This window comes from Crotalus tigris, unplaced genomic scaffold (assembly GCF_016545835.1).
Source record: "Crotalus tigris isolate CLP2741 ecotype Arizona unplaced genomic scaffold, ASM1654583v1 scf7180000024437.13266115, whole genome shotgun sequence".
NCBI classification, from domain to species: Eukaryota; Metazoa; Chordata; class Lepidosauria; order Squamata; family Viperidae; genus Crotalus; species Crotalus tigris.
Window position 1 is genome coordinate 3,775,656 of NW_024100606.1, and position 20,878 is coordinate 3,796,533.

General features: G+C 42.1%; 1 protein-coding gene across 5 annotated transcripts in view; it reads right to left on the reverse strand.

Moving 5' to 3' along the window:
* ITGA2B (integrin subunit alpha 2b) overlaps positions 1-20,878 on the reverse strand; it is a 91,601-nt gene that overhangs the window by 66,362 nt on the left and 4,361 nt on the right. For 4 of the 5 annotated variants that reach the window (XM_039331297.1, XM_039331296.1, XM_039331295.1 and 1 more), the window contains exons 2-8: positions 19,001-19,131; positions 18,350-18,447; positions 17,110-17,275; positions 14,903-14,952; positions 13,658-13,703; positions 12,369-12,503; positions 4,416-4,463 (exon numbers count right to left, since the gene is read on the reverse strand). In XM_039331297.1, the coding sequence (XP_039187231.1) occupies positions 4,416-4,463; positions 12,369-12,503; positions 13,658-13,703; positions 14,903-14,952; positions 17,110-17,275; positions 18,350-18,447; positions 19,001-19,131 (674 nt within the window). The remainder of the gene's footprint in view (positions 1-4,415; positions 4,464-12,368; positions 12,504-13,657; positions 13,704-14,902; positions 14,953-17,109; positions 17,276-18,349; positions 18,448-19,000; positions 19,132-20,878) is intronic. The other variant, XM_039331298.1, reaches the window with a different exon arrangement.

Below are 20,878 nucleotides of genomic sequence, written 5' to 3' on the forward strand. Positions count from 1 at the left end.
CTCCCTATTCTGTTGTTTTCTTCTATTTCTTTGCACTGTTCATTTAAGAAGGCATTCTTATCTCTTCTAGTTACTCTCTGGAATTCTGCATTCAACTGGGTGTATCTTTCTCTTTCTCCCTTGCCTTTCGCTTCCCTTCTTCCCTCAGCTACTTGCAAAGCTTCCTCAGACAGCCATTTTGCTTTCTTGCATTTCTTTTTCTTTGGGATGGTTTTAGTTGCTACCTCTTGTACAATGTTGCGAACTTCCATCCATAGTTCTTCAGGCACTCTGTCTATCAGATCTAATTCCTTAAATCTATTTGTCACCTCTACTGTATATTCATCAGGGATATGATTTAGTTCATACCTGAGTGGCCTAGTGCTTTTCCCTACTTTTTTCAATTTAAGCCTAAATTTTGCAACGAGAAGCTCATGATCTGAGCCACAGTCAGCTCCTGGTCTTGTTTTTACTGACTGTATAGAGCTTCTCCATCTTTGGCTGCAGAGCACATAGTCAATCTGATTTCTATGTTGACCGTCTGGTGATGTCCATGTGTAGAGCCGTCTCTTGGGTTGTTGGAAAAGAGTGTTTGTTATGACCATCGTATTCTCTTGACAAAATTCTATTAGCCTGTGCCCTGCTTCATTTTGTACTCCAAGGCCAAACTTGCCTGTTATTCCGTTATCTTTTGGCTTCCTACCTTAGCATTCCAATCCCCCATGATGATAAGGACATCATTTTTTGGTGTTAATTCTATAAGGTGCTGTAGGGCTTCATAAAACTGGTCAATTTCATCCTCTTCAGCACCAGTGGTTGGGGCATAGATTTGGACTATTGTGATATTGAATGGTTTGCCTTGGATTCGAATTGAGATCATTCTGTCATTTTGAGGATTGTATCCCAGTATTGCTTTTCCTATTCTTTTATTGACTATGAAGGCTACTCCATTTCTTCTGAGGGATTCTTGCCCACAGTAGTATACCTGATGGTCATCTGAGTTAAATTCACCCATTCCTGTCCATTTTAGTTCGCTGATTCCTAAGATGTCGATGTTCAGTCTTGTCATCTCTTTTTTGACTACGTCTAGCTTGCCTTGATTCATGGATCTTACATTCCAGGTTCCTATGGAGAAAAAATCTTTACAGCATCGGACTTTCCTTTCACCACCAGATATATCCACAGCTGAGCGTCCTTTCGGCTTTGGCCCAGTCGCTTCATTCTTTCTGGCGCTACTAGTACTAGCCCTCTGCTCTTCCCCAGTAGCATATTGGACACCTTCCGACCTGAGGGGCTCATCTTCCAGCGTCATATCTTTTTGCCTTTTAGTAATGTCCATGGGGTTTTCATGGCAAAGATACTGGAGTGGTTTGCCATTTCCTTCTCCAGTGGATCACATTTTGTCAGAACTCTCTGCTATAACCTGTCCATCTTGGGTGGCCCTGCACGGCATAGCTTATAGCTTCATTGAGTTACGCAAGCCCCTTCGCTACGACAAGGCAGTAATCCATAAAGGGGAATATACAGCTAGAGAGACTTAAATTATTTAAAAGAAACAGACCAAATAAAAGAGGAGGCGGAGTTGTATTATATATAAGAAATAATTACCTCTCCACAGAAATAGAGGACAACAATGGTGAAAACTGTCTTGAATGCATTTGGGTCAATATAAAAGGGGAAAAAACTATAGGTCACAGAGGAAATAGATGAACTTTTTGCTAATCAGTTAGCTAAGGTACGCAGGAAGCATTTCACAATAGTAATGGGGGACTTTAACTATCCTGGCATCAATTGGGAGATATACTCTGCACCAAGTGGAAGATAAAACAGGTTCCTGACAAACCTAGCAGATAACTTTGTCTCCCAAAAGGTAGAAAAGGAACTATGGGATCAGCCCTATTGGACTTAATTCTCACTAACAGAGATGAAATGATAGAAGGTGTTGAAGCCACAGGAACCTTGGGGAAGAGTGATCATGCAATATGGAAATTCAACATTATGCAAGCACAAGCAATAGAACAAAGTCAAACTAGAGTCTTGGACTTTAAGAGTCTTGGACTTTTCAATAAACTTGGAGACAGCTTGGACAGGATTCCATGGATGAGAATCCTCAAGGGGAAAACAACCCAAAAAGCTTGGGAAACTTTGAAAAGTGAGATTATAAAAGTCCAGTCTAGCATAATACCAGTGAAGAAGAAAAAATAACAGCTCTCAAAAAACCCCAGCATGGCTGCATAAAGAACTCTCTGATAAATTGAAAGACAAAAAGGACAAAGATAAAAAGTGGAAGGAGGGACACATAACTAAGACAAAATATCAGCAAATAACCCTAACTTGCAAAAGTGAGGAAAGCTAAGGCTCAAAATCACAAACTAAGGCTTGCGACAAAAGTCAAAAATATCAAAAAACCTTCTTTCAACATGTAAAAACCAAGGAAAAAGTCAAGGAAAAGATTAATCCAATAATGGGAGAAAGTAGTAAGAAGGTAACAAGCAACAGGGAGAAAGCAGAACTACTTAACTTGTTTTTTGCATCCATCTTTACACAAAAGGAAAAAAGAGCCCAACCTATCAAAAACAGGACTGTAAAAAACAGATTAGAAACACGTTAAAATAGGCAAGAAAATGGTAAGTGAGCACCTGTCCACCCTAGACGAGTTCAGATCACAAGGACCAGATGGATTACACCTCAAGGTTCTGAAGGAACTGGCAGATGTCATCTCAGAACCACTAAACTATATCTTTCAAAGATCCTGGAGCACTGGGGAATTACCAGAGGACTGGAAAAGAGCTGATGTAGTTCCCATCTTCAAAAAAGGGAAGAAAAATAGATCCAGGAAACTACAGACTGATCAGCCTGACCTCAATACCCAGGAAGATTCTGGAAAAAATAATCAAGCAACAAATCAGCGAACACCTAAAGGCAAACAAAGTCATTACCGAAAGCCAACATGGGTTTGTCAAAAACAGATCATGCCAGAAAAATCTTATTGCATTCTTTGACCAAGTGACAAAATTAGTGGACCAGAGGAATGCTGTGGATATAATTTACTTGGACTTCAGTAAGGCATTTAATAAAGTAGACCACAACCTACTACTTGATAAGATAGAAAAATGTGAATTAAACAACATCACTGCCAGATATCATAACTGGCTGACCAACTGCACTCAACATGTAATCCTCAACGGAAGTACATCTACATGGAGGAAAGTATGCAGTGGGGTATCCCAAGGCCCTGTTTTAGGTCCAATACTCTTCAACATCTTCATCAATGATTTGGATGAGGGGATAGATGTGGAACTCGTCAAATTTGCAGATGACACCAAGCTGGCAGGAATAGCAAACACTCCAGAAGATAGGCTTAAGATACAGAAGGATCTTGATAGACTTAAACACTGGGCACTATTTAACAAAATGAAATTCAATGGTGAAAAAAGTAAGGTTCTACATTTAGGTAAAAAAAAACAAATGCACAGGTATAGTACAGGTGGTACCTGGCTCAATAATAGTAATTGTGAGAAGGATCTCAGAGTCCTAGTGGAGAATCATTTAAATATGAGCCAGCAGTATGCTGCAGCTGCCAAAAAAGCCAACACAGTTCTAGGCTGCATTAACAGAGAGACAGAATCAATGTGTTAATACCACTTTATAACGCCTTGGTAAGATCACACTTAGAATACTGCATTCAGTTTTAGTCGCCATGAAGTAAAAAAGATGTTGAGATTCTAGAAAGAGTGCAGAGAAGAGCAACAAAGATGATTAGGGAACTGGAAGCTAAAATATATAAAGAATGGTTGCAGGAATTGGATATGTTTAGTTTAATGAAGAGAAGGACTAGGGATGACATGATAGCAATGTTCCAACATCTCAGGGGTTACCACAAAGAAGAGGGAGTCAAGCTATTCTCCAAAGACCTGAAGGCGGGACAAGAAACAAAGGATGGAAACTAATCAAGGAGAGAAGCAACCTAGAATTAAAGAGAAATTTCCTGATAATTAGTACAATTAATCAGTGGAAAGACTTGCCTCCAGAAGTTGTGAACGCTCCAACACTGGAAGTTTTTAAGAAGAGACTGGACAACCATTTGTCTGAAATGATATAGGGTTTCCTGCCTGAGCAGAGGGAGTCCCATCCATTTACTCACAGCCCTACTAAGCTATGTAAGGTTCCATTCTTACCCAGAGAGCATGGAGCGGATTCAGTGCACTCCTTTCCTCTATTTCTGCTTTAATCTCTTCTTCCTCCTTTCTTTCACTTAGCTTTAGCCAAGCCCAACTCTGTTATTCTGTTCTGTTAACATTAAAATATTCATTTTGAATTCCTGCCAAAAAGGTCATAAAGTACACTAAACAACAAAATAGTCAGGAAGCAGATCTTTTTCCAATTCTGTTGATCCTAACCTACTTCATTCCAGAGGAAAAATGCACTTCTTTTACCTGATGATGTTGAGTCTTCATTAAACTCCCCCAAAGCCACAGAGTACCCTGCATAGAAGGAATGAAATGAAATGAAATGAAAAGCAATGAAATCAAAATAATCCATAGAGAATCGAGCAGGATGATAATGCTCCTGTCTGCAAATCATTTTGGACAGGTTTGACCATCTAGATATCAGGCAATTTTTATTCTGCTCACCTCAATATGTGTTTCTACATAGCCTTTGTCTGAAATCATCTGGTCTCCAGGTTCCACGATTTTAACATGGCAGAACAACAACCTCAACTGCCCCAGCTAAGAACTGTCTTTTGCTTAAGGTGGGGGTCCAACCCCCAGGCCGCAACCCACTACTGGGCCACAATCCATTTGGAACTGGCCTGCACAAGCTTCGGATGAGCATGCATGTGCAGCTCCATTTGTGTGAATGGTGGGTGCGGTCTCCCATTGCTTGCATATAGGGAGTTGCACACACTCCCATGTGCGATTGCAACTCACACAAAATGACCGACCCCCCGTCGGTCCACTAAGTTGAAAATGTTGGGGACCACTGGCTTAAGGCATACATATAACATATATTTTTTTCTTCTGTTCTATTGTGTCAAATTATTGGAGATTGCCTGGACTAATCCCTGCAGTTTTCTTTGCCAGGTTTTCATAAGTGGCTTGTCATTGCCTCCTTCCTGGAGCTGGGAGAAGATAACTATCCCAGCTTGCTTTGTGCCCAAGATGGGACTAGAACTCAAGGCTTCCTGGTTTCTAGCTTATGCCTTAACCACTGCACCAAACTGGCTCTCACCTAGAACATATATTCATCTAGACAAGAGCAGACATCAAGAATATGATCTTGAGCACAGAATTCTCCATCCTGAGTGTTGTGTCCTGAGCCTGCTGAAGTATACAACGGGCTCAGAAATGTTGCAAATGGTCCAGGGCAAACCAAAAGCTGCCTGGGACAAGACTAGCTGGCGCCAGCCTTGTGTGCATGCGCAAGGTGGAAATAGCCAGATTCTTATTGGTTGTTGTTGTCTGGGTTCAGGGCGCTATAAAAGGCCTGCGTGCCTTTTGCTGTTTGCTGTTTGTAAGGAGATCAATAAAGAAGCTTTTCACAATGTGCCTTCGTGTGATGCCTGAATCCCCATTACATAAAACTGAGCATGGAATGAAGTGGGAGGTGGGATCTGTTATTTCTCAATCAACCACTTCTGTTATGTCCCGAGCCTTGCAAACGGCTCGGGCGTTTGCAGGCAGTCCCGGGCAGGTGCAAAGCTGCCCAGGGCCAGACAGGCTGTCGCCAGCGCCGTGCGCATGCGCGGGTGCTGGCGCGGGAAAAGTATCGCATTTACCCGGGAAATGTCTATATAAGAAGCTGGGAGGTTTTGGGAGCTGCAGAAGCCATCTACTTGTAAGCTGAACGCAGAATAAAGAAAACTGAGAACTCCAACTGCTTCTCGTGTCTGCTTTCCGCCAAGGACTCAACACTGGCGACGAGGGTGGGATTGCCTTACACCGCCTGGAAAGGAAGAAGTGTAAGCTTACCCAAGTGAGTCCTGAGCGGCGGAACGGCGTCGACTCGGCAGCTACCCGCCAATCCAGTGCGCATTCGGGGGTAGGCTGGCTGATAGACCCGTCTCCTGAAGATGGCGAAAATCGGAAGGCTTTCGGAGTTCGACGTCTCACATCCAGAGCGGTGGGAGTCATACGTAGCCAGGGTGGAGAACTACTTCAAGGCAAACCAAGTGAGGGAAGAGAGCTTGAAGGCTGCCACCCTGCTTTGTGTTTGCGGTCAAGACGCCTTCGACATCGCAGAAAACCTTGCAGCACCTGTTCCAGTAGAGTCTGTCAGCTACGCAGATCTGAAGAAGCTATTGAAGGAGCACTTCCACCCCAAGATGTCCGTCATCGCATGGCGCCACACCTTCGAGCAGAGGGATCAACGGCCCGGTGAGTCGGCCAAAGAATTCATCGCCGCATTACGGAAGGCCGCCAAGCACTGCGAGTTCAAAGACCTCGAAGAACGACTGAGGGACCGATTCGTGTGCGGGTTAAGGCATCGAGATCTACAACAGAGACTTTTCGCTAAAGAAGAGTTGTCCTACCAAGATGCCTTAAGGGAAGTCACCGCAGAAGAAGCAGCAGGCGGCGCTGTCAAGAACATGCGGCCGATCAGAAACAGTCCAGAGGTTGCATCCGTGCACCAGGAAGACGTCCAAAGAAACTCCGAGGAGGATCCGGACGAGGAAGTCGACCGTCTCCACCCCACGAAGGAAGAAAAACAGAAGGGAAGCTCTTCAGCTCCGCTCAAGTGCATCGGCTGTGGAGATCGCCACAGGAGAACCGACTGCAAGTTCCGCTCCGCTACCTGCCGGGCATGCGGCAAACAAGGACACATTGCAGCTGTGTGTCTGGGCCGACAAAAGGTACAACCTCAGGAAGAACTGCGCCTGAAAGGTACCAGATTCCCCAGCCAGAATAGGGTAGGGTTTTGCGCTTCGCGAAGAAGCATCCTTAGGACAGGCACACACAAGCCCATTAAGAAAAAGCTGTCACTCAAGGTGAAGCTACAAGGGGTTCCATTATCTATGGAACTAGACACAGGGTCTGCCCTTTCAATCATCTCATTGCATACATTTAGGAAGATTTGTTCCGGTAGTGGAACTCAGGCCAAGTTAAGGCCTTCTGACATTGTGTTAACAGATTTTCAAAATTCAAGAGTGTGTGTTAAGGGGAGGCCACCCTTAACGTGCAATACAAGAGTTTTGAAGGTCCACTAGACTTATTAGTAGTAGGGGGTGAACGAACGAGTCTCATAGGACTCGATTGGTTTGAGGCCCTGGGGATACACGTCACAGGACTCAACAGTTTACAAACACTCGACCTACAGGAAGTCTGCAAAGAATTTGCAGATGTTTTCAGCCCCCAGCTGGGCACATTCAAAGGACCCCCTGTGTCCTTAAAGCTAGACCCCACTGTCACTCCCATTAGAATTAAAGCAAGAAAGGGTCCCTTTTGCTTTAAAGAGTAAAATTGACACTGAGTTAGACAAACTGATTCAACAGGGAATCCTAGAACCTGTTGATTCCAGTCCTTGGGAGACCCCCATTGTCACGCCTCTAAAGGCAAATGGGGACATTCGCATTTGTGCTGATTACAAATGCACTCTGAATAAGGCATTGCAGCAACATGCCTATCCTGTTCCTGTGGTCAGTCATATTCTGGCCTCCCTCAAGGGGGGGCGCGTTTTTGCAAAGCTTGACCTAGCTCAAGCGTATCAACAGCTGCCTGTTGATGATGATGCTGCTATAGCTCAGACTATTGTGACCCACAGGGGAGCCTTTAAGGTAAAAAGGCTGCAGTTTGGAGTGAATGTCGCTCCTGGGATTTTCCAAAGCGTAATGGAAAACACACTACGGGGCATACCGGGGGTTTGCCCCTACTTTGATGATGTCTTAATTGCAGGAGACTCCACACACATTCTAGCTGAAAGGCTAAGGGCTGTTCTGTTAAGATTCAGGAAATCAGGCCTCAAGCTCAAAAAAGACAAATGCAAGATTGGGGTGCCTTCTACTGAATTTCTGGGGTTCAAAATTGATGCTGCTGGGATTCACCCTGCTGAATCCAAACTAACTGCTATTTTAGAAGCACCTAGGCCAAAGTCCAAGGCTGAACTTCAGGCCTTCCTGGGCCTCCTGAATTTCTACAATTCTTTTCTTCCACAAAAAGCTAGTGTAGCTGAGCCTCTTCACAGGCTACTAGACAAGCAAGCAGTGTGGCAGTGGTCACAAACGCATGAGGGTTGTTTTAACAAAGTCAAGGCTTTGCTCACTTCTAACAGTGTACTTGCACATTTCAACGAGTTCCTTCCTGTGTGCATCGCTTGTGATGCGTCCCCTTACGGGGTTGGAGCTGTCCTGAGCCACCTCAGGTCTGACGGAACTCAGGTTCCTGTTGCATATTACTCCAGAACATTGTCTTCTGCTGAGCGCAACTACGCTCAGATAGACAGGGAGGCTCTGGCTGTTGTTGCTGGAATTAAAAAATTCCATGACTTTCTATATGGCAGGCACTTCACGGTCTTCACTGATCATAAGCCTCTGCTGGGACTGTTTACCACACGTAAGCAGACTCCCCAAATCATTTCCTCTAGAATGCTTAGGTGGTCTATTTTTTTGTCTGCATATGAGTTTTCTTTACTCCACAAGCCTGGAAAAGAAATGGGCCATGCTGATGGCCTCAGTAGATTGCCTCTGCCAGTAGTAGAAGCTGACCCTGCGCCAGCTGTCAACATTCTATCAATCCAAGCTTTGCCCGAGCTCCCTCTTAGTGCCAGGGATGTTGCTGCTGAAACAGGTACAGATCACACACTTTCACGTGTCCGTTCCTGGGTTTTGTCTGGTTGGCCTGAGCACTGCCCTAGTCCTGAGTTTCAGAGTTTCTGGTCCAAAAGGAACGAGCTGTCCCTTTCTCAGGGTTGTCTGCTTTGGGGAAAACAGAGTTGTCATTCCCACCTCAATGAGGACTAGGGTCTTAGAATCCCTCCACGAGGGTCATCCTGGCATTGTTCGTATGAAGGCTCTTGCGCGCAGCCACTTGTGGTGGCCTGGTTTAGATACAGATATTGAGGCTAAGGTGCATGCATGCCACCTGTGCCAACGATCTCGCCCAGAGATGCCCCAAGCTCCCGTGCATAGATGGGAGGAAACACAGTCCCCATGGTCTAGGGTGCACATTGACTACGCTGGACCCTTTCAGGGCCCGTTCTTCTTGGTCCTTGTTGACAGCCATTCGAAATGGCTTGAGGTTGTACCTGTCTCATCCACCACCACTGCAAAGACTATTCAGGTACTGAGGGGGATTTTTGCTGCACACGGGCTTCCAGATGTCATTGTGTCTGACAACGGCCCTCAATTCACTTCCTCCGAATTCCAAGCTTTCTTACAGGCTAACATGATTCGTCATGCCATGTCTGCACCCTTCCACCCGTCCACCAATGGTATGGCTGAACGTATGGTGCGCATCACAAAGGACGCATTGAAAAGACTCACCTACGGGGACTGGCATCACAGGTTGGCTGACTTTCTCCTTTCTTATCGCACCACACCGTCCACTTCTACAGGGAGAAGCCCAGCTGAACTTCGTTGGGGCCGTCAACTTACTACTAAACTTGACCAGTTGCATCCGGACAGACTGCCTTCATCTACCTCACATCCTAGGGCACCTAGACAACTACTTGTGGGTGCCCCCGTTTGGGCTCGCAATTACGGGCCTGGTCATACATGGGTCCCCGTTTCTATTTCCAAGGTCACAGGTCCTCTCTCCTACGAGGTAGCCCTGGACAACGGTCGTGTCCTGCGTCGGCACATCGACCAACTTCGCCCTAGGCGGGACCTTTCAGATGAGACTCCTGGGTCTTTTCCAGGGGGGGAGGGGGACCCTTTGGAGCAAAGGGAAGGGCACGAGCTTCTGCCCATCTCCACTGATGGAGCCACAAACGGCCCATCCCAGGGTTCCGCGAGAGCTCCGAACAAGAATTCTATGAGCCTACCTAACTACCAGGCATCCACGCCTACTCCAGCCAGGGAGTCACCCCGGGGGCATACTCACTTTCCACACATATCACACAGCACTCCAGTCACGGAGGATACCTGGGGGCATCCCAACAAATCATTTCCCGCAAGAGAGCTGGCACACAATCCCCAAAGTTGGCCTGACCTTACCCCAAATCCTACAGGGGGTCAAACATAAAGGGAGGTGGTCGAGGAACCAAGTCCCGACTACAACACCTCTAGCCCAAATCAGGGAGTAACTGAGTTTTGGGAAGGTACAGAAACCCACACAAGCCCGGACACAGAACGGGGTTCAGGGAATGGACAGCCTCCTGACAGGTCTTGGATGGACCTAGGAGGTTCAACAGAAACGCCCAGAAGTGGCTATCACTTCAGGGGGCCCGAGGGTCTACAGCTAGGCAGGTCAACCAGGTCACAAAGTGACAGAAGCCCTGGCCTGACGAGCCCGGTGGGCGAGCAAGCATGCCAGGCAGCGGGGCACAGTCCTTGGAAGGCACCAAGGCAAAATAAGGAGAACAGGCTCACATCTCCCTCCAGTCAGGGAACTCATGCTAGTAACCCAGAGCTGAGAAGGTCACAGAGAGCAAAGAAATCTCCTAAGTACCTAAAGGATTATATAACATTGCTGGCAAGGCAAAAGCCAGCAAACAGTGGGAGCACTGGGGAACGGAACATTGTATAGAGTAAATGATTATATGTTGGTAATAGTTTTAGCCCGGGGGAAAGGGGTGTTATGTCCCGAGCCTTGCAAACGGCTCGGGCGTTTGCAGGCAGTCCCGGGCAGTGCAAAGCTGCCCGGGACCAGACACCAGACAGGCTGTCGCCAGCGCCGTGCGCATGCGCGGGTGCTGGCGCGGGAAAAGTATCGCATTTACCCGGGAAATGTCTATATAAGAAGTTGGGAGGTTTTGGGAGCTGCAGAAGCCATCTACTTGTAAGCTGAACGCAGAATAAAGAAAACTGAGAACTCCAACTGCTTCTCGTGTCTGCTTTCCGCCAAGGACTCAACAACTTCCATTGTGCTGTTTCCCCACTGGGGCCCCAAGCCAACTGGCAAAGCCATGTCTTTAGGCCCTTACGAAAAAATAGGAGGGTTGGGGCTAACCTCACTTCGGGGAGCAAAATGTTCCAGAAGCTGAAAATAATATGCGGGTAGCATATGATATATTTCTGAAATTAAAGAGAGATAATTTCTCAGGAGGGAGTAACAACTGAAAATTTAGGCCTATGAAAAGCAGGGTTTAGAACATTATTTTGAAAGGGAATAGTAACTGCTGTTTACTAAACTGATTTCACAACAATGTGGCATGTTAAGGAAGGTCAAGGCCTAAAGTAGCAAGGTAGGTAGGCAAGTTTTTCTCTCTTTTGTTCCCTCATTTTCTCTTTTTTCAGCCAGCCAGGATGTTTCAAGGAGATGGATTTGGCATACAGTTGAGCTAATCTCTTGTAGAAGCCATTTGAACAGGAGTGTTCACGATAGTCAATTGACTAGACAATTCACGTGCCTCTATAGGCCTTCAGTTTCAGTAATGCCTATCATCTTGATTTTTTTTTTATCCTTCCTCCATGTAGACCTGGTTTAGAATTAGGTCAAGGGCCATTTCTAGTATGAAAGTGATTGATGGTTCACTTTTAGCATATCAGCAATGAGCAAGAAGGACTGGTATAGCTAGTTTTAGCCAGAGAAACCTCATTTTGTTGAAAAACTTTCATGTTTCTCTTTTTGGGGCCTCTCATTCTTGGGCCTCACATCCTTACCTTAAAATTCCTGGAAGGCTACTTGATAGCCTGATCGAGGAACTCAAACCAGGCCAGCAATTGGTTCAGGGCTAAAGTCCTGCTAAAGTTCCTATTGCAGATAAATTAGCTACAAAGTTTTGCATACTTCATTATCAGCCTTATCAGTTAGGGTCAAAAGGGTGAGGGCTGTGATGTTTTAGTAAGGAACCCATTTTCTGGGAGGATAATCTTCTACCAGGGGTGTGGATATTTTGTTATTTGTTGCCTATGGTTTGCTAATGAACATGTGCTTTTGTTTTCCAAAAGTGTAAAAAAAACCCTATTCTAATTTGTGTATTGGGGGGCTCACAATTTGTGATGTAGTCCCAAGAGCACACTTCTTTGCGCTGTACAGAATAAATAGGTTTCCTACAGAATAAATAGGTTTCCTATTTATTGGCTACTTTGCACCAGAGGAAAACAAATCCAGCATTTGACTGGCCAATTCATGGTTTGGCGATCAAGCACAAAGGAAAAAGAAGTGCCTGGGGAAAAAAAGAGGAACATTTGCTAAGTATTTTAGGCCCAACTTCTAAACTTCTCTGGTACATGCCACCTTGACTGTCTGTATGCACCCAGAGTCTGCTGAAGGAAAAGAATGCCAACTCACCCCGGTATCCATCCTGGTATTTCTTTATTCTATAATCCTGTGTTACCAGTTCTGAGCTCACGTACCACAGCAAAGCAGAAGATGAACGAGGATATTTTATTTCAATCTCTGATAGGGCAACTGAATAGAACAAACCTAAAAGAAACCAAGCAACACATTTCTCTATAATGGCAGCAGGACTCTAATTGGACAAGGCAAGATAGGAGACTGCAGGTCCAGAACATCTATGTAAGTATGTCTCAACCTGAGCAGCTTTAAAATGTGTGGACTTCAACTCCCAGAAATCCCCAGCCATATATACTTCCTTTCCTGTTTCTGACCTCAGTACATCAATACTATGATGGATCTGAGCAAAAGCCTTTCAGTCTAGCATTTTATTCCTACAATAGTCATAAGATATCTGCCAATATCCACAAATATAATTAGTACAATGGGTCTAACTGAGTAGTTGTACTCAATGGGTAGGTACAATTAGACCCATCCTCCTTCAGAAACTAGCTAACAGATAACCCTGAACATATGACCACAGTTGAGCACAAAATTTCCATTGCTAAGCGAGGCAATTAAGTGAGCTGAGTTTCATTTTATAACCTTTTTTGCCAATGAATCATTAAGCGAATCTGGCTTCCCCCATTGACTTCGCTTGTCAGCTGCTGGATGGGAAGATTACAAATGGTGATCATATGACCTGGGAGAGGGCAACTATCATAAATACATGCAGGTTACCCTATTCAAATTCTGATCATGTGACCAGTTTCTAAGTGTGAAAAATGGTTACATGTCACTTTTGTCAGTGCTGTTGCAACTTTGAATGGTCACTAAATGAATAGTTGTAAGTCGAGGACTACCTGTACTGCCTCTGATACTGAGCTGATACTAGTCATATAGCTACCATCTTCATCCATGAATGATATTAAAATCAGATGTCTGTAGTAGTAGTACATTCAGCTCCCCTCCCATAATGCACAAAGGAGTTCTTCTTTCTGCCTGTCCTTCCCATTTTCTAATTTAATAGTTTTAGCTTTATGTCTAAGATTGTGAGGTTGGGAAAATAAAACATCACACGGTATATTATATTAGTATTAAGGCCTCCTACACCCTTACTTGTTTTTCCCCTTATGCTAAACAGTACAACTTTTCCTCACAGAGGGTGATGCTCCAATTCATTGCTATTTTTCTTGTTCTTTGGCAACTTCTCAAGATCTGCAGTATCCTTTTTGAAATGATTGGCAAGAATAGGACCTAGTATTTTGAGGTTTCTTGGTGTTCGCAACAGTTGATACATTTACCTGTGAAGTAATATCCACCTGGTGCGCCAAGCAACACCCTCCCAGACTGTGGGAAGAAGACAAAAATAAGGGGGGGGGGAAGTATAGTCTTCAAGTCAGTCAGAGTACTAGAAATACCTAAAAATTCAGAATATGTGTTATGTCTATTTCACAATCAGGTTTTGCTTTTATCTTCCTGAATTTTGCAAAAAGGAGCATGAAAAAGACATGTTTGAATTATAATCCAGTCATTATGGCATATAAACCATGGCATAATGGCTGAGTGTAAGAACAGGATCCATTCTGGGTCAATCACTGGGACCAGAAGTTTAGATCTCTGGTCCCGGTGACCAACCCAGATTGGATTCTGCAACATTATCCTGGGACATATAAATTTGCCTTCATTCATGAATGCAAGAACAATTATGGTTTAATGCAACAACAAAACATATGTTAGTGAAGTGAATCAACCTAGCTTTTATATGCCTGTTTCTTTCTGCCTGCTGTTTAGGACTTTGCAAGAAAGATTCATGTCCACTATCAATGTTTCCAGCTTTTAGTGGGTAGATATTTGGTGTAAGCTGGCTGTATGTCACTGAAGTGCTGTCTCTTTACAGATAGTTTTCTTCAGAACCATCTTGAATCTGCTAATGATAACAAAATTAATATTGTAGAAGCTCTTATTGTCTGGCAAGCTTGTTCACATGACCACTTAGTCATATGGTCATGGCAGCCAAGGCTAAAAGTAATTGAACACCATAGATATGTATTGTTGAGTTACATACCCCTGTGGGACAGAGATATCCATAGCAAACAATAATAGTGTCAAAATGATTTGGGTATCATGATGCCATTGTCAAATGATATAATTATGTACTTACACCAACCAAGTCACATTGTTTGTGTGATGGCACACATGCTCCCAATTTCCATTCCCCCAACCACCAAGAAGACCAAAAGGTACCATGCATATCTCATTGCTAGGAAAATCAATTTTCAATTGTCATCTCCATCAATGTCTTCAAGAGTCTAGCACACATATAATAGCGTTTTTACTTTACAATCAGCTGAATCAGTGTCTTACCTCCCCAGATTATCAGAAACACAGGAAGATTTAAGTTTGTACAAAGTTATAGGCAATTCCATCAGTTTTATCCTAGAGTGTTTTCTAGGGGTAACTATGTTACTCAGTCACTTGGTGTTTATAGAATGGTTATCTCTTGATCCTTCTCACTGCTCCTTGCATCTTTCCCCTGCAAAGCTCACCTGAGAGATGGTGACGCTGAATCCAGTTTCACAGTAGCGCTTGTCATTTCCTGATGAAATAAACAGATGAGAAGCTCAAAAATCATGTGACATTAAAGAGCATTTCTTAGGAGGATTTTGATGCTCTTCCCTAACCCATTTTTCAAGCTTATCCATTCTGTTGGTAGCCTAGGCAAGCCATGCAATTGGTGCATCAACTGCCAAGGACAGATTTCATTTTTTTTCTTCTTAGAATTTTAGTATTCCAATTATCTTAGGGCCTGGGTTGACTGCCTGCTTCATCTATATATGTTGGTATCTTTGGATAATCTCGGTAAACATTGATAATCTTCCTATAACAGACAGGCCATTTTTGCAAGGAGGATTATAGCCTTCATGGCAGCTGGTCAAAACATGCATAGGACAGTATTGTCATGGATAAATCCCTATTTTGTAGTACAGGTAGTCCTCAACTTACAATCATTCATTTACTGACTGTTCAAAGTTGTAAAACACTGAAAACAATGACTTATAATCATTTTTCTACGCTTACCACTGTTGCAGCATCACATGAACATTTTTCACATGAACAAAAATTGAACATGCATGTATTTATGATGGTTGCAATGTCCTATGGCCATGTGATCACCTTTTACAACCTTCTGACAAATGTGGAAGCCAGTGTTACTAATTTACAACTGCAGTAATTCCTTAACAACTGTGGCAAGAAAAGTCATAAAATGGAGTAAAACTCACTTAACAACTCTCTTGTTTAGCAATAGAAATTTTGGGCTCAATTATGGTTGTAAGCCAAGGACTGCCTGTATTGTGCTGACTGCATAATCATTTAATACATGTTTTAATAAATAATAAAATATTTTACTTCTATTTTCTATATGATTTAGCTATTCTTTGGTTTTGCCTTGCTTTTGGCAAACATCATAAGTGACAATTGATTTTTTTATTATTCAAAGGGAATAAAAGGAATTAGTAATGGCATTTTATATTGTTTAATTACTGATTTTCTGGAGGACCTTTATACATGTTCAGAAACATCTAATTCAACTGATATTTCCTTCCTTCCTTCCTTCCTTCCTTCCTTCCTTCCTTCCTTCCTTCCTTCCTTCCTTCCTTCCTTCCTTCCGCCATGCACTTCAACCTAACAGGAAGATTTCCCCCTCCCCAAGTCCTCCTTTTAGTAAAAACTTAGTAAAAATGTCATAACTCCAAATTTGTTTTATTTATCACAAAAGTGAGCTAGGCCTCTTTAGAATGAGGTAGCACTATTAAGACATTTTGGGGGGCAGAATAAAGCCTGCTACTGTTACAATTTTGCTGTCCTGATTATCGTATTAATTTGTTATACAACCAAGAAAAGTATTTATTTTCCTGCCTCCAGATCCTACCCTTACTTGGTCTTAAGTATTATGTCTCCCCCTCCTGGGATTTTTTGCTTGCTTTCTCAACCCAAGTGGGACGTTCCTAATCTGAAGATCAGGATGCAACTCTCAAGCATGCAAGAATGTCACTTGGCATGTGCAGAATGCATTTTTCCTCTCATGTTTGAGTAGTCATAGTTGTAAGTGCCTCCACACATCAGCAAATAAGAGCCATAGACTTCAAAGTAAGACTGACCTCCATTGTGTTTCTCTCAGAAAATACGCACTAAAAATGAACTGTAATTTTTTTAAACCAAAATATTATGAAAAATGCACTTTTCTGAGGATGGAGATTTTCCATGGTATTTTGATTAAAATTTGGAGAGTCTGTTTCTTAGGGGATGGGTTTATCTGCAAATGTGTACAAGATACATGGGTACTTTTTAAAAACTGAGAGAAAAGCCTGCCGTATATACTCATAGACAAGCCCTCCTTGGATAATCCAAACCCAATTTGTAGGAGACTGTTTTGGCACTTAAAATTCTCATCTTATTGATGAGTATATACAGTAATCATCAGCATTTCTAAGAAAGCTTATGTGATACAATTCAGACAGTCCATTTGTGTATTTATTTATTTATATGGCACAGCATTACTGGGTCAATTTGCATAAGCAGGCTTGACGCTTGAAGAAATTTGTGGAAATTTGCTTCCCTTAAAGCATCTTCACAACCTGTTGGTTGACTGTAGTCTCAACAGGTTACTAGGGCATGGAAGGTTTTAGGCATGGCTTCTTCCTTTAGATAACCCACTGTCCTCCTTTCCTCACCATATGCATGCAATACTCACCACCTAAGCTTGAATTGTAAACAGAGTGCATTTGGATATTGCGGCATGGAGAGTATTCAGAAAATTTCTGACGGTCTCCTGTAGCCAAGAAACAGCTGCCCACTGGAGTTTTGGTGGTCTCTTCCTTATTGTCCATAGCATTCCAGTGTTGCAGTGGAGCACAGGCCTGACAGTTTGAAAGGAGGGAAAGGGGATGTTGTAGCACTAACAATTAGTGAGACAAAATGAGCCTGTTGTGGAGTAAATGTGGCCAAACAAAATAATTTCAACTAAATCAACAAAAGGGGCAAGCCAAAGTCAACGCTAGAAACTGAGCATTTTCTCAAGCCAAAATCAGACTTGTCATTTGGCACTCCCTAAAAGAATTATCATTTGTAGTAGAGGGATAGAAGATCCCACCTATGTTTAAGATTCTATTAGATACTTGCACACCCAGAGTTTTATGGGCCTCTTATTGTAAAATCTATGATTTCCTGCAGCAAACAAAGAGGTTAAACATATGGACAGTGGAGACAAGACCAGTGGTCAGACTGTTTTTCTAATGTTCTTTCCTTTCATTCTTCTTTGACATTAGAAAACTTTGCTATAGTGGATAATACCAGTAGATAATAGCTCTCCAGATTTTCATTTCAGCTCCTGTCATCTCTCATTGACTTTGTTGGCTGGAGCTGAAAGGATTTGGAATTCAAAAATATCCAGAGGATCACACCTTGCCTGTTTTTCTGTAGATTAAAGGCAAAGGATTTCTCACCTCTGGTTAGAAAACTAGGAATGTACAAATGAGTGCGGGTCACAACTAGAATGAGGAGCCAACAGCACACATACAAAGCTTCACTCAGGAATTTCTTTCAGCATACTGCTTGAAAATGAACCAGAGATGCAGAAAATTATACAAATACAGTCTGAATTTAGTGTTTCAAAGTAATCACTAGAGAAGCAAAGCAATTCCAATGAACAATTCTTGATTCCTTATCAAACTTCCAAATGTCTTTGTGGGATTTTTATTATAATTTATTGTTAGCAAATTATTTTTATTTTAATTGATTTTAGCTCTTATAAGGCACCTCATATTTTTAAAATGGCTTTATTTCTTTAAATTGAGCTATAATAACGGAGGGGCAATATTTTCAAAGTGGCCTGTCAAAATTAAATCTGAAATCATTTGGCTAAATGTTCAGTTTTTGCTAAATATTATTTCAATTTTGGAGATTCTTGAAGAGAATCAGAAACCAGTACCCACCATGATACTTTGTTTCCATGTCTTTACAGATGCTCCAAACCATTGTTTAGACTTGAAGGTTTTCACAGTAATGAGACTAAGTTTTGCCACTTGATCACCTGGGTAGCAATAGAGGCATGGACAAAATACAAACAATTAAAGAAGATAAATACAATAAGCATTGCCCTGACCCCAAATAATTCCTGAGCTATAGATCTGTGATCTTGTACTATTATATCAAAATTATAGTTCCTAATCTGTTGCAGATCAGTATGCTGGCACTGGGCATAATCAATTTGTGACAAATGAGTAGAATTCTCCCTTTTCTCTCGTATCTTCTACAACTTCCCTATTCTGTCTCCATTATTTCCTTTTCTTCTCTCTTTCCCCAACATACTTTCTTATACCTCTTCTTGCTCCCCTTTGGAGACCAAGATAGTGAAGCTAGAGGTGAATTGATCATTTGGACATGGTTTTTAAAATTGGAGTAAAGGCCACATAGGATCTCAGATCACATGAGTACAAAAAGATAGGATTGCATTCATTCATTCCTCGTATCAATTAGCTATCCCAAAAGCTTTCAAATGGCTTCCTCCTCCACCTTCTCACTTCCTGATGATGGTAGCAACTCCTCGTAATAGCTTCATGATCAGATTGTGGGAAGCTACTCACCTTTAGTATCAAACTCAATAGGGATGCATTTACTACCATTAGGCTTCCAAGGGCACATATACACAGCACCTGCTTCTATCACACCAGGCTGTGATGTGTTGGCCCGAGGGGCCCCCACGACTACATTCATGCTAGAGGAAAAAAAAGTGTTAGTATCTAGGTAGAGAAGACCATCCATTAAGAGAAGATCAAAAATCTGAATAGATTTTTGTGACAGCTGGAGGGATTCTATTATACTTTGGATATTATTCTATATTAAACTTTTGTTAAGTTTGCAGTGCATTTTCCTGAAGAAAAAGAAGATTAATAGATGATGTCTATTATTTACTTACAAAATTCTGTTATTAAGATATGTTTGGACATGAGGTTATAAAGCAGGCAAGATAAATTGAAATACGAACTTAGTAGATATGGTTCTCTTTTTAAACTAAAGTGTATATTCTTTTACCACACAGACAACTGCATTATGATTGTTGCTTCCAATCTGTCTGTTGCATCTGACTCCTTACAGATTCCAAATTAGATTCAGAAGTATTTGATTCTATGAATTACCCAGAATAATGGGTAATGGTGATGGATCATCTAGACCAGGGGTCCTTAATCCCTGGACCAGTACCAATCCCTGGACCAGTACCAGTACTGTGGCCTGTTAGGGACTGGATTGCATAGCTGGAGGTGAGCAACAGGTGAACGAGTGAAACCAAAACCATCTTCCTCCTAGTCTGTGCAAAAATTGTCTTCCATGAAACGTGTCCCTGGTGTCAAAAAAGTTGGGGGCCGTTGATCTAGACTCTGCAGACATTCATTGGCCTAGTTTGCATTTTCCACTAAGGAATGGCCCTGTGATGACCAGGGACAAGTAAGTTGTAGGACAGTAGATGTAGTAACTGTCCAAAGTATGCAGAATCTTGCCATACAAAGGGATAAAAATAATTATTTATTTATTAGGATTTAGCATGGAATATGTTCATGATTAATATTAAAATATTGTGGTTACAGTTCTCATGTGTTTCCAGTTTTTAGCCTTTGCACCACTAAAATTTAATGGAATAGTTGGAGGATATTTCTGGACAGCAATAACTGCAGTAGAAGAAGTGTAATTAATGTCACTTGACTCCTGAATCAGATATAATTTATTGAATAAAATACAATTGGCAGATTTGCTCAGTAGGATTACAAACTATAATAGCTATATTCTCAGTAGATTCCTATATCATTCTATAATAGCCAACAAGTTATATTATGAGCTAACTCATTGCGGAAATGCAATATTACAATATTGTTTCACAAAGGGATATTCTCTGTTTGAAGGGCTATCTAATCAAAATCCTCCCGAAAAATCAAGACTTTCCCAAGGGCAGCATGCATACAATAGAGTATGAAGTTCCACCTCCATTTCATCTAGTAGTCTTGCCTTTGAAAAGTTGGAAACTTAGTATATTATAGCTCAATCTTTCATATTTTATATCTGCTTTGTTTTTTTATATTTGTTTCAAGACATGACCTCACAAGATTAAAGCTGTGCTTTTTGATTAAGTGTTCAGTTTTAGTATCCTTTTGTACATATGTGCCTTCCCTAAAAATCACTATATTGTATTCTGTGAGACAAAAATATGTCGGCTACATAATCAAATGTTTTGGATTGCACTGTTAATGTTTTTTTTAGTTTCAGATCTAAATATGTTGTTATTTTTAGAACTGGAATGAACCATGGTTCTATTACATGAATCATTCTGCAAGAAACATGCAGGAGGATCTTAAGAACAATTCCTATATTCATCTTTTAGAACAACGTAAAAACTGCAAAAAGATGAACTTTGCTGTTCCACCTACAATTAGTTATAATTATCCTAGCAATGTTGTCAGCATGTTTAGACA